The sequence below is a fragment of the Chiroxiphia lanceolata genome, chromosome Z (assembly GCF_009829145.1).
Source record: "Chiroxiphia lanceolata isolate bChiLan1 chromosome Z, bChiLan1.pri, whole genome shotgun sequence".
Taxonomy (NCBI): domain Eukaryota; kingdom Metazoa; phylum Chordata; class Aves; order Passeriformes; family Pipridae; genus Chiroxiphia; species Chiroxiphia lanceolata.
Genome location: NC_045671.1, coordinates 24,529,721 through 24,543,070, shown reverse-complemented (window position 1 = coordinate 24,543,070; position 13,350 = coordinate 24,529,721). Strand labels below are relative to the sequence as shown.

Below are 13,350 nucleotides of genomic sequence, written 5' to 3'. Positions count from 1 at the left end.
ACTGTTATATTGTAAAGGAGTCAAAATTTCGTATCATTCACCTCTTTGCCTACCCTGAACCTACTTCCCCTTCTTGCTTAAGGCTAATTCACCCACATAAATCATTTTTGCTAGCTGCTTCTGTGAACCTACATAATGAGATTTACAGTTCAAGTCCCTATTCAAAAACTGCAGGAATTTAAAAACATTTCAGAGGTTTTTCAGAGGATGAGCAGATGGGAAAACAAGAGACCAGCCTCAAAATCCCTTTACAAAAATGAATGTTGTTTTTAACATGTTGTGTTCTGTTTTCTAGACTAAACAACATGTTCAGTAAATCCAATTGCCCAAGTGTTAATGAAAAACTGACAGCAGGTTGGGCATTATGAATAAAGCTACTAATGCTTAGGTAGTTGACAGCACTAAGCACGTACCAAAAACTCAGTTACTGCACAAAACTTTGAACCCTACCACTGCATCAGTTATGCCTTTGTCTCAGCATGCACAGAAGCTGTGGCAGTATTTGCTGTGCCTCTCTGCCTCCACAATCACTGAATCGCCAGATTTTTCAAGAGCTAAGGGAGTGAAAAATACTTTGCATTGAGAACCAGACATATTTAAGGAGGAAGCCATTTATATCAATGAGTAAAAGGTTTTGCATTTTCTTTGTTTCTTTCAGGTTGAGAGGAAAAGAAACATTAATAGCATCTGGAATGTATCAAAGCTGTTAAATGTTAAATTTCTCTGGCCCACTTACACTACTGCCTACTTCCCAGGAGAAAGATGCATCGAGAAAGCCTCCTGCTATTTACTTCACTTCACTTGTCTTCCTCAGTGCTCAAGCTATGCAGTTTCCAATTTTACTGTACAATTTTCCGAAATTAAGGTAGGAAATGAGCTAATTTCCCTCAATATAGATTGTAGCATTGTGCTTTTATTTGGGTACTGTCCAAAAGGTATTTCAAGTGTTTTGCATGGCACTTTGTACTAGAAGGGGAATTCTGTAAAAGAGAAAGTGTTTCCATCTTTAACATAGATTTGTATATACCTTAAGTAAAGATTTTCTCTTCTTTTATTGTAAACAATTTGGAAGGTTAAAAATGACAGTTTTCCCAGTACCTTTTTCTTCATATAGTGATGTGCTGAGATTACAAAAAAACACAATTTATCTTAAAAAAATGCAGTAAATTCATACAGAGAAACAGCAAGATAACAATTAAAATATTACTCTAGGTAGAACTGAATCCAAATCCTAGGCAAAATAACAGGACCAATTGCACTGGAGCATAGGCGTGACTTACAGACATAAATCTTGTTAAAAAATAATTGTGGGCTTTCTTTTTGAAACTCAGAGGGGAAACTGAAAATATTTTGACACTATTTAAACCCAATAAAACAAAGTGCAGCTAAGAATTCAAAAATATCTCTTCAGGCAAACCGATATGCTCATATGACTTACAGTTACTAATCAAAACCAAAGCTACTTTCAATTTTAACAGAAATGTTGGGTTTTCTTAGTTAATTTTTCCTTTTCAGCTAAACACTCATCTGTAAATAATGAGTTCTTGAAAAATAAATCAAACTGGGTCACTGCAAAGTCATTTGGCACTCTGGGGATGGGTAATGTGATCCTGTGCTTCTCTTATCCAAGTTGCCAGTTTAAATCCACTCTAGGCCAGCAGTGACTGAAGCCTCCTGCCAGATGTTTTTTGTCATGCATAAAAGGTTGCTAGAATTCAGTTCATTTTGCAGTGAAAAAATAACATTTTTATACGGTCTTGTGAAACTCTCACTGACAACAGAATGGTCTCTCCAAACCAAACTATCCCAAATCACAGAATGGCTAAGGTTGCCTTGCACCTCTAGTGCAATCCCCCTGCTCAAGTACGTCCACCCACTTAAGTAAGAAGACCCAATATGTCTGTTAAAATTGAAAGTAGCTTTGGTTTTGTTCAGTAACTGTAAGTTGCTCAGGACCACATCCAGATGGCTTTTAACTATCTCCAAGGGAGACTTCATAAGGTCTCTGGGTAGCCTGCACTAGTCACTCCCAGAGTAAAAAAGTGTTTCCTGATGTCCAGAGGGAACTGCCTGTGTTTCAATGTATGCCCATTGCCTCTGGTCCCATCTTGAGAAAAGCCTGGCTCTGCCTTCCTTGCACCCTCCCTTTCCTGGTATTAATTCACATCAACAAGGTACCTTAGAGCCTACTCTTCTTCACACTGAACAGTGCCAGCTCTCTCAGGCTCCCTGTATATGTCATGTGCTCCAGTCCTTTATCTTAGTGGCCCTTTGCTGAACTTGCTCCAGTATATCCACATCTCTCTTCTACTGGGGAGCCCACCACTGGACAAAGCATGTCAGATACATCTCATCAGGACTGAGGAGATGGCAAGGATCACCTCTCTGGACCTCCTGGCAACACCCCTCCTACTGCTGTCCAGGATACTGCTAACCTTCTTTGCCAAAATGATGCACTGTTGGCTCATGTTCAACTTGGTGTCCACCAGGACCATCAAGTCATTTTCTGCAAAGCTGCTTCAGACACGGGTCTCATCAATGTGAGCCTCTGAGATCAATGGCACCTCTCTGTGAGGTGCCATCTCCATTCAGATGGGGCACACACTAAGTATGAAATTGCTGAAACTAAGCCAAGCTGACATACTTCAGTGCAGGGCCAATATACAAAAATGGGCACCAGACAAACTTACTGATCACTTTTCAACTGAGCTACAAAAATCTGAAGCAGTTAACATATTTGTGGTGGGCTGACCTTGGCTGGATGCCAGGTGCCCACCCAGCTGCTTTTTCACTCCCCTTCCTAGCCAGACAAGGAAGAGTGTTACATGAAAAACAACTCATGGGTTGGGATAAGGCAGTTTATTAAAGCAGAAGAAAGGTGAAAGCTTGTGCATGCAAAAGCGAAGCAAAAGATAACAAAGTTTATTCTCTATTTCCCATGAGTGGGACACTCATGGGACACTCCCATGGGCGGCCACTTCTAAGAAGCAGGGCTTCAGCATGTGTAATGGTTCCTCAGCAGGCAGCCATTGGAGACAGTGAATGCCTGCCTTCCTGCCCCTTGCCTTAGCTTTTATATCTGAGCTGACATCAAATGGTATGGAATACAGCTTTGGTCAGTTTGGGTCAGCTTTGGCCTACTTGTGTCCCCTCCCAGGATCCTGCCCTTGATTGAGGAAGGAAGGTTACAGCACTGATGCTGTGCTCAGCAGTAGCCAAAACACTGGTGTGTTATCAACACCATTCTAGTTGCCCATGCAAAGCACAGCACTGTGAGGGCTACTGTGGGGAAATGAACTCCAGCTCAGCCAGACCCAATACAACAGTGCAACACAGTAAAAAGAGATTTGTTATAGACGCGCTCTGAGAAACACGCAGTTCATACCAGACAGAAATGTTCTGTTTGCAAATAGGCTCCTAGGCTTGTACATTTTTTACACAATACATATTCAAATCTAAGAAGTTTGGATTATCCAGAACAGCAAAATTAACTGCAGATATGTAGTTCAAATGTTTACACTACTGCATCTTATTGCATCACCGCCCTGTTACCTCAAGATAATACTTTAAATAAACAGACTTCTAGGTGAGCTGGCTGCCTGCATAATTAATTGTATTCATGCCCATCAGGGCATATGGACACATATTTCCTAAAAGAGAAGAAATGTTTATTTTATTGCTTAATTATTTTAATTGTAATTAAGTAATGAACTATGCTTTTACTTCAAGGTATTTACTACTTCAGTTTTATTATTCTTATTTTAGTATGTATTGTGTATCTTCTCTCCATCTCAGAAGATACTTCTAAGGTACTTGAATTTTACAGGAGACACTCCTGCCCTTGACCCTTCTATAAAAAGATTTGTGTGGAACTCATAACACAAGGCCGTATCTATTGAGCTAAATTATCTCTTTATTAGGAAAGCACCAACACCACATTTTTCAAAATTACTGGAATTTTATTTGCCTCAGGCTTATGACTTGCAACCAAAGACATTGTGCAAAGAAAGCAAAGATTAAGTACACTTTAGGGAAAAGGTGATAATCCACATTGGTAACATAGAAGATCAGTCTGATGAAAGAAGCCATACATTACACTATATAGATTGCAATATTCAATAGCATTTTTTAACCCAACTTTTTTAATAGAGGAAAAAAAAGTTAAGCAAAGTTTACAGTAGACATAAATCTGATACAATTCAAAAAGCATTTTTCTGAAGATCGTCAAGCGTTAAGTGGAAAAACATATATGGGACAAGGTGGATGAAGGCTAACTACTGAACATTTATGAGCTATTAAACAAAGTTGCATATATGTACCACAGTGTAAAAAACAATACAGAACAAATTAGAAATTTGAAAACTGCCTGATGAAAAATAAAATAACCAGTGGCTTTTAATGACTTCTCCTGGTTATCAATGCTACAAAAGACTTTTTATTTTTCTGTCTTTCTGAGGCCACTGAAAAACACCTTATCAAATGATAAAACCAGGCACAATCAAATAATTACGAAGTCAAAACTAGCCTATAGAAATATACTAATATCCCCCATTTTCCATCAGAAGTTTTTTTTTTTTGTTGTTTTTTGAGGCCTATTTGGTCACAATATGTTACATGTTTTTTTCTTTTTTACACCATGATATCATACGTTTGTCTGGCACTATCCTAAAGCTAATTTTTAGAGAATGAGAATACAGAAGCAACCCAATGTCTATTTGACAAAAAGAATTCACTGGGTGTAAAATAGAAGAAAAGAGAAGAGAAGGGGAAGGGATCAGTTCTGCCAAGAAAATAAACCCTATGGATCACTCATCATCACTTCCGCTTGCTTCCGACTGGTCCTAGAGGTAAGAGACACAAGACAAGTCAGAAATTCTTTCCAGCTACTCTGTGGAATTTGTAAAAGAAGGAAAAAAAAAAAGGAAGTACAGGGAAGAAAAATGACAATTAAACTGACAAATCAAGATAGCCTTAAGAAAGCTACTATGTTATCTAGTAGTTCTATTTCATGACATTTCAGCTAATTGCTGTAGACTCCTTTAGAGAAGGAAAGACAGAGAGTCAGGAAACACCAGCTCTTTCTTTCTATCCAGACATTTAAAAACAACTGGGAATACATCTATTTTCATTTGTTGAAATAGTAGGAGCACCCACAAAAAAAAACCCCCATCAAACTATAAGTTTTTCATTTGTGGACAACAGCAAACAGACTATGAGACTTAAAGGTTCAATGGATGTAGTAACAGCTTGAAGAAATAAGCTCCAAACTTCTTAGACTTCTTGTCTTCCAGCACTGGGACCAGATCTCATAAGCACACCCAGATACAGTTAACACCCCCACCCCAATCTCTCAAGATGATCACTACAGATTAAACATGTGCTTAAGCATGAATAGTTGAGAATTCTGACAGCAAGCAGGACAGGGCAGAGATGCAATCACTGTAACCACTTCCACAGTCTCACTGAACAAAACTTACATTTTCATCTTGATCCTCATCACTATCATCATCACTCACGACAGGCTTGGCTTTTGCTCGGCTTTGCCTCTTCTTGCCTTTTCCTTTCTCCCGACTTTTTTCATCCTTCTTATTTAACTTGATTTTGACTTTCACTGATTTCGCTGCAAAAAGTTAACAGCAACATTAATGTAACTTTCACTTATCAACTTTTAAATGCTGTCTCTGTTCACAGAGATTCACCTCTGGTAGCAAGTTGGAAGGATATTCCCCTCTGACCTTATATGGACTGTGGAACAATGAAACAGAGCTATTTGCTTTTATTTCTCTACTTCCTGACAGTTTTAACAACAGCTTGTATTAAACTATAAAGATTAACTTTAAGTTGACCATGTGCCCTTTCTTTTCATTCTCAGAATGCACAGTGTCTACAGGAGGTACATGGTCCTGTGAGAAGATACACATCTAAAAATACTTTCTTCCTTGGCCACAGAGATGTTTAGCCTTGGTACAAACATTGAGTCTTTTTTTTATTTTAAACTACAGAAATGCTATGTGGAGGTGACCAGCAAATTTTGAGCTGACACCCCTTTTAAATTTCTGATTCCAGAATATCCACTCATTTCCAAATGAGCTACTAAAGTTGCATGCTTTGCACATCCCTGTGACACACTTGGAAGAGTAGCTCAGAGCCAAGTACTACAGCTTCTTCAACCAGACAAAAGGTAGTTGGAGAGTTTGAGTCATGTACTGGATGGCACAAAGTGCAACGAAGGGATCCCTGCTTTTCCACTGCATCGTATTTCCAAGTCTGCAGGGACTGAATGAGTGTCCTGAAACAATTGGAGCTTCATTTACTCCTTGTCACACTAAAGGGTATTTGCAACATCACGTGGTTCTCAACCAGCTGATGAACTCTGTATGTCACACCATGCCCAAAGGTTGACCACCCATGGAAAAAGATTGTCTCTGGCCTTTCCAGGTACTTCTATTTACATAGAATAACATGAACAGGACACAAAAGCTTTATAAACACTCATGGCCAGTCCACAAAACACTTCCATGATTTGTTTTTGGCTTAAAAACAGTTTACTGTACTCTAAAAAGTAGAACCAGAAAATTCAGCTGAAAGACTTACACTGAATATTAAAACACAAAACAGCAAACTTAGTAAAAATTACTTCCACCACTGGAAAATAGAACCTTGCAATCAGTCTCCATGCAGAAATGGGAAAACCTTTCCTTCCACCTTCAGATACACTTTCTTTTCAGTATTTAGCAGGGGACTCACATTCTGATTCCGATTCTTCTTCTTCATCATCTTCTTCATCATCATTGCTTTCATCCTCGCTTTCTTCTTCTTTGGCTATCTTCTGTCGTGCACTTTTGAACACAGACTGAAGAACAATGGAATCTTCATAGATCTACAGTACAGATACAAATCTATGTCAAACTATAAAGTCAAGCAATATCAAAAATTCACAGCATACATCTTAATTTTCAGTGCAAACCTACACAGTACATGGCCTTTTCAAATACTGACTAAAAGTGCCTGTTACATGAATTGTACGAGAAATGTCAACATTAATTCTCCATGCTCTAAATGAAGAAATTTGTCAGCAGTGAGCTGCAAACAACTGTTACAATGTATTACATCTAAAATGTCCAGTTAGAATGTTTTTCTTATAATTTATATTACCACAGGAGCTATTGTGATTTTCATTAGATCATAACAACCTTGAAAAACTATCAAAGGAACAGACTTCAGCAGTACGCACCTTAATTAAAAAACAGGTTATAGTCTAGCAATACAGTTGATAATGACAAATGGCTAACCCTCATGTAATTATCTTTAGTTTTTTTTCTGAAATCCAAAGTGGCTACAAGGAAAATAATTTATTCCAAGCAGCTCACTCCTTCCTTCCTCTCAGATCTAAGATGTCTGAAAAACAAAATCAGGGCTTGCTCTAAACCTAACGTGTTCAAATGCTCTGTAGTTTCCAAAGTATCTTTGGTACATCAGATTTTCTCTTTAACATCAAGTATGAGGGGACTGTCAAGAGTGAGAGGACTTCTTTTGGCTTGTAACACATTTCTCAGATTAACACACTAAAAATCTTGTTGTCTTGCTGAGTATCTGGTTCTTTGTAATCACCCAAACAAATGACAGTGTACAGTTTGTTTTGTAAAATATCAGAAGCCAAGCATTGGACAATTCAGCACTAAACAGTTAAGAATAGTTAATAGAAGAGTACAGACTCAAAGACTGCATTTAATTTTATCATCATCAACAACAACCTTGGCTGTCATACTACTCCTCTGGCTAAATGACATACTTTCTTGTATAAAGGGACACTTGGTATTTGTAAAAAAGATAATGGGAGGATTTTTGGCTGCCATTATACAATCTATATGCTAAACCTGATAAAATTGCTCCAATATTTTGTAGGTTCAATAAACTAAATTAGAAAAAGTTTGTTAAGAATACTTTACATGAAATATGCAATTCCCATTTTTCACTTGATTGTCAAGTCCTTTTCAGAAAAACTGCCTCTCACTGTGAACTTTTCCCCATTCTGCAAGTGCTGCTGTACTTTTTGTTATGAGATGTTTGATTGCCCTTGATCATGGTAAAATATATATATAAAATTATATATAAATAAAACAATCATTAATGCCTTGGAAAGGCTGTTCTCATATTGTCTTTTGACATTAGTGAGCTGTGAGACTCCAGAGCTTCCTTCCTGGAAGTCAAATAATAACCAACTTTCTCTTGTAACTACTTCTTTTCAAGTCAGCTATTGAGAGAAGCCGCCAAGTTCCTCTGAGAACCATTTATTTTTCATATGAATAGGCCTAGAGTATTCAATTGTTCATAGGAATGGCTCTTTCAACCAAATTTCTGTTCTTTCTCAGACAAAACACTTTTCTAAAGAAAAAAGAATTAAAGGCAATGTACAACATTGTACTTTTTTAATGCTGTTCACTACATATTTAGGAAATAACTATGACCCAGACTTTCAAACAGAATTTCCCAAGTAAATTGAGGGGGGTTAAAAATTATTTTAACCTTCTTAATGTGGAATTATCTTTAATATTGATATCTCTTTTGATACACAAAAAACCCTGGAGCTGCTTCATGAAAAGCTGTGCAAATTTTATTATTTTGATGAAAATCCAAACCCAACAGGTTCCAAAAAATCCCTTCATAAAGGGAAAAGCAATGACAACAGAACTTCATGACAAATGACAACATTCATGACAAATATCTGTTTCAAGAGATACAAAGTATTTTTAACTATGCGTCTGTTTCATTCAACCATTACAACACAAAAAACTTTTCAAAACACTGAGGCTGCACTGAGGACAAGAGGCTTAACCCGCGAAGTCCCTCTATCCCTGAAAACCCCTCATAAGGTTCCATCTCAGATGTAACTGCTTTGCTTCAAGGAAAAGCAACATCCATCATACTAAGAGAACACTTGAAGTCACTGTGTGCTTAAACAACTACCTCGATTAGCCCTTTGTTTTTGAGTGCATACACAACTAATCTAGTTTACTGATGTGAATTGGTATGTCAGAGCTAAGACCTGAACTACTAGGAAGAACACAGGGTAACAAGGTAGCCCTGAAAACTGGAGGACTACTGCAGAAGTGTCCTGCAACTCAGAGGAAATAAAAATGAATGGTGTGAGAACTTCACAGAGGAAAAAACTCTAAAATAAAATCTTAGCTACATGTTTGTTATTTGGGCTTCATGCTATAAAAACTCCAGGTCAGGTAATTAATGTTGGTTCATTGGAACAGAAAATAATGCTACAACACTCTGATACACGTTGAGCTATTTCCAAACAGAGTAGCAATATCTACTAACAGTTCTATCTACTCAGGCTTACTGCCAATTTTACCACCTTTGCCTAACAAGAAATCAATTTCCCATGAGCAACTTCAGTCACTCTGATGAAAATAATTTTATTATTTTTCCCATTTCACTACTGATTTTTCTTTATCTCTTTTTACCTTTTCTATCAACTTTTACCATTTTCTGAAGTCTCAGCCACACTTTTTGGTATTAACTTTCCTTCACTTTTTTCCCCACTTGTTATAATTAGATATTTATAGCTGTTTGACTGCTATATGACTAACAGTAGAGTGAAAATTTACATCTGGACATGTAACAAAACTTTGTCCCAAGCTTTCTACCATCATTAATCATCTTACTGAGATACTTTCAGTTGCTTTTTTTATGGCTGTTTCCATGTAACTGAAGACAGTAAAAATACTACATGTACAGAGAACATTTTTTGTCTCTAGATATCAAAAATAACAACAAAATTATGAGCTGTATCCAACAATCCTAAATTGCATACTCATTTTTAATTCTCAAATTTTAATATAAACTCCTCAGTTCAGCTAAAGGAATCACTAATGTTTAGAAATTTAAAGGATGTACTAGTATGGGAAGCATCACCCTTCAGCTTACTTTTATTTAAGCTTCTGTTAACATCTTTTTTTTTCCTCTTGCACATTATGGGAGCTGTCTTCATGTTCTCTGCTTCAATTTAATACTGTATTTGCATTACACTTTTTGGACCTCATCTATGAAAATAATCACCCAAGACTATGTTTCACTGTATGGTGAGAAAACTTTCTAGTTTCTCATCCAGATCTCGTAGTCTTTCCTTTTTGTTAGTATCCTTTTGTGTTAGTATCCTGTTCTGAATTCACACCATCAAGCCCATTCATGTGTGTACAACACCTATTTGAGATGAGTTTGCCTTCTAAACCTCTGAGACTCACCTGGGATTTATTATTATTGTCTCTAAAAACGGACACTGACCTTTCAACAATAAAAAAAAAAAACTGAAAAAACCAGAGGGTTCAGAGGGTATAAAGCTTCATACACGCATCTTTACTACTGGACAAACCTTGAATTTGTATCTTCCATTAGCAAAACTGAAGAGCTCACCATGAAGTATTTCCTCAACATCCTGTCCTAAGCTGTATTGTTACATCTGCTCCTTCTGTGATCCACTGTGGAAATCTAAGTTGATGTATTACTCTACACACATCACCTTCTACCATGCATTAAAATAGTCTTACTGCAGTTTCAAAGTACACACAGAGCAGAAAAATCTGATCTCAGAATTAAAGTAAAAAACAATTTCTCTGCATACACACACTGCAGCTGTGTCCAGTGAATTCTGGATGATTCTAACAATGTGGGCATTTTTTTCTATTTGATGTAAGAATTAAACCACAGGGTTTATTTACAAAAATAATAATCAACAAGCACTAAAAACACTAGGTAGGGAAAACCTGTATGTTTAACAGAAATTAATTCATTCAGACCTGTGATCCTTCCAAGTTGAATGTCTGAGCATTGTGACACAGCAACATAACATCTTTCTCCAAGTCTCCAAGACTCCGATACTTATGGTTGCGAATTCTTTCCTGTTGCATTTGTTGAGGAAATGAAGACAAGTATTGACGAGCAGTGGTGTAGAAAGAAAAACAGCAGACAAGGCACTGACTTAATATTTGATTCAACACATGAAAAGCTTTCTCTTTAAAAATTTTACCTAAGCATCAAAACAAGTATCTCTTTAAAAACAAAGTCTTCAACCATGTTGTTAACATATTACTCAAAAAATGCATCAGAGTAACAGAGAAAAAAGAAGCAATTTCTACATGAACTGGAAGGGTTAAAAGCAAGAAAAATGGAGCTCTTTTGGTACAAGAAGTTCCAGTTTCTTCTTTCTAGCAAGGAAACAAAATAAACTGTGACACAAATGAAAGTTATAGAATTATGATATCAATTAACATGCAACATGCTGCCTAAACCTCATCTACTAAACTGTGCTGGATCTGAGCTGTTCCAAGCTGTTCCAAGCTATGATGCTAGCTAGGGTCTAGAGGGGAAGCCATCCGAGGAGCAGCTGAGGTCACTTGGTCTGTTCAGCCTGGAGGAGACTGAGGGGAAACCTCATTGCAGTCTGCAACCTCCTCATGAGGGGAACCAGGAGGGGCAGGCACTGATATCTTCTTTGTGGTGACCAGTGACAGGACCTGAAGGAACGGCCTGAAGCTGTGACAGGGGAGCTTTGGACTGAATATCAGGAAGAGGTTCTTCACTCAGTAGGTGTTTGGGCACTGGAACAGGCTCCCCAGGGAAGTGGTCCCAGCACCAAGCCTGACAGAGTTCAAGAAGCATTTGGACAGTGTTCTCAGGCACACAGTGTGGCTCTTGGGGATGGTCCTGTGCAGGGCCAGGAGTTGGACTCAATGATCTTCAGGTCCCCCTTCCAACTCAGGATACCTATGATTCTATGATTTTAAATTTAGGGTTGACTGTATTCCCCTAGAACCAGTAAATCTTCACAAACACAGTGTTTTTACCAAGTCAAAATCAAGTCTTTGCAAAAAAGGCACTAGATGTCACCTCTGAGAGTGCTGTGAGGGACCAGGAGTCAGAATGGGGAAAATCTCAGGAGTGGAAGGAGAAGTGCAGCAGTTGAATGGACTTTGTGATGCAGACTTTACAGTTAATATGTATATACACATTGTATGCTTCCCCAGAATTTATATTTCCTGGGCATGTCCTGGCCTGTTCACCTCCGTGCTCCTCTGTTTCTCTGCCGATTGGCTGGAGAAGTTGCAGAGAGGGGACAGCCTCCATTTGCCCCTTCTCTCCCCGGTTCCTCCCACATTCCTCCCTCTTTTGCCCGTGTCCCTATCCTGGTTTGCCCCCCCGCTTTGTCTGTCTCATGCTCCGCCCTATGTTCTGGCCCTTTCCCCTCCCGAGCTGATAAAAGATCGCATACACGCGTGAATAAAGGACTCTACCTGCATCCCACTCCCGTGTCCTCTTCGGACTGCGGCAGAGTGCCATTCATGTCACACTACTACAGTTTGATTTGACTTTGAAATGACAGTGTTACACTGCAATATACACTAAACAAAATTACTAAAAAGGTGTGTAATAATGTTTAAAATTAATGCCAGAAATACAGGTACATGCAATATTCATGTTGCCATTTTAAAGATGACTTTATGCCCACCTTTTTGTATAATACAAACAAAAGAGAAATCTCCACTTCCAAAAGCGGTTCCTACCTTTATCTTTTTGAAGTCAACTGGTTTTCTAATCAATTCATAATACTCTGGTAATTCTTTCCGAGATGGGAGCTGAATGAAGACTTCACTTAGCTGCCGTCCTGAACTGTTGAGAAAAACAAACCATAATGAAAAGAACTACTTCGACTTTCTCAAAAAACACATAAGCACAAATAAAAACAAATAAAATCACTTTTTTTTTCAAATAATTAGAAACTGACCTCTGATTTTTAAATTTGATACAGATAATTAATTTACAATTTAAAAGTGTTGTCCTAAGTTATCATCATCACTCAAGATCATTATGTATAATAAGCTTTACAGAAGCGGGATCAGGATTTGATCAGAAGTGTCCCTTCTGTCACTCTTCAGTTTATCTTCTTCTTCATCACTTTATAGTTGGTTTTGTAATTCCTCATCATAGCAAACCATTTGTTCATACTGATTTCCATTATGCTGACTGCTATTGGACTAACGAGATGTTAGTCTAGTTTTTCTATTAATTACTATAGGGTTTTTGGGAAGATCATTGCAACTATAGTGAAAATCACTACTGCAATTTGTACTCTTTCAGTCATCTGAAACAAAGTGATAGGTTATCTATAAAACTTTCATACTCTAGGAACATTGCCTATCACTTACTTACAGGTGTTCAGAATTTCTAAGATTCCCATATTTCACATAGTTTATCCTTTTTTAACAGCCATTTTAACACTTTCAAGTTAAGGGTCTTTTTAAAATCTTAATTGTGGTTTCCAATATAGTACATGACTGTAAG

General features: G+C 37.7%; 1 protein-coding gene across 3 annotated transcripts in view; it reads right to left on the bottom strand.

The window, feature by feature from the left end:
- Positions 1–3,895: 3,895 nt before the first annotated feature.
- SMARCA2 (SWI/SNF related, matrix associated, actin dependent regulator of chromatin, subfamily a, member 2) overlaps positions 3,896–13,350 on the bottom strand; it is a 118,864-nt gene continuing 109,409 nt past the window's right edge. For 2 of the 3 annotated variants that reach the window (XM_032674700.1, XM_032674701.1), the window contains exons 30-34: positions 12,573–12,678; positions 10,809–10,910; positions 6,748–6,880; positions 5,478–5,620; positions 3,896–4,841 (exon numbers count right to left, since the gene is read on the bottom strand). In XM_032674700.1, the coding sequence (XP_032530591.1) occupies positions 4,806–4,841; positions 5,478–5,620; positions 6,748–6,880; positions 10,809–10,910; positions 12,573–12,678 (520 nt within the window). In that variant the 3' untranslated portion in view covers positions 3,896–4,805. The remainder of the gene's footprint in view (positions 4,842–5,477; positions 5,621–6,747; positions 6,881–10,808; positions 10,911–12,572; positions 12,679–13,350) is intronic. The other variant, XM_032674702.1, reaches the window with a different exon arrangement.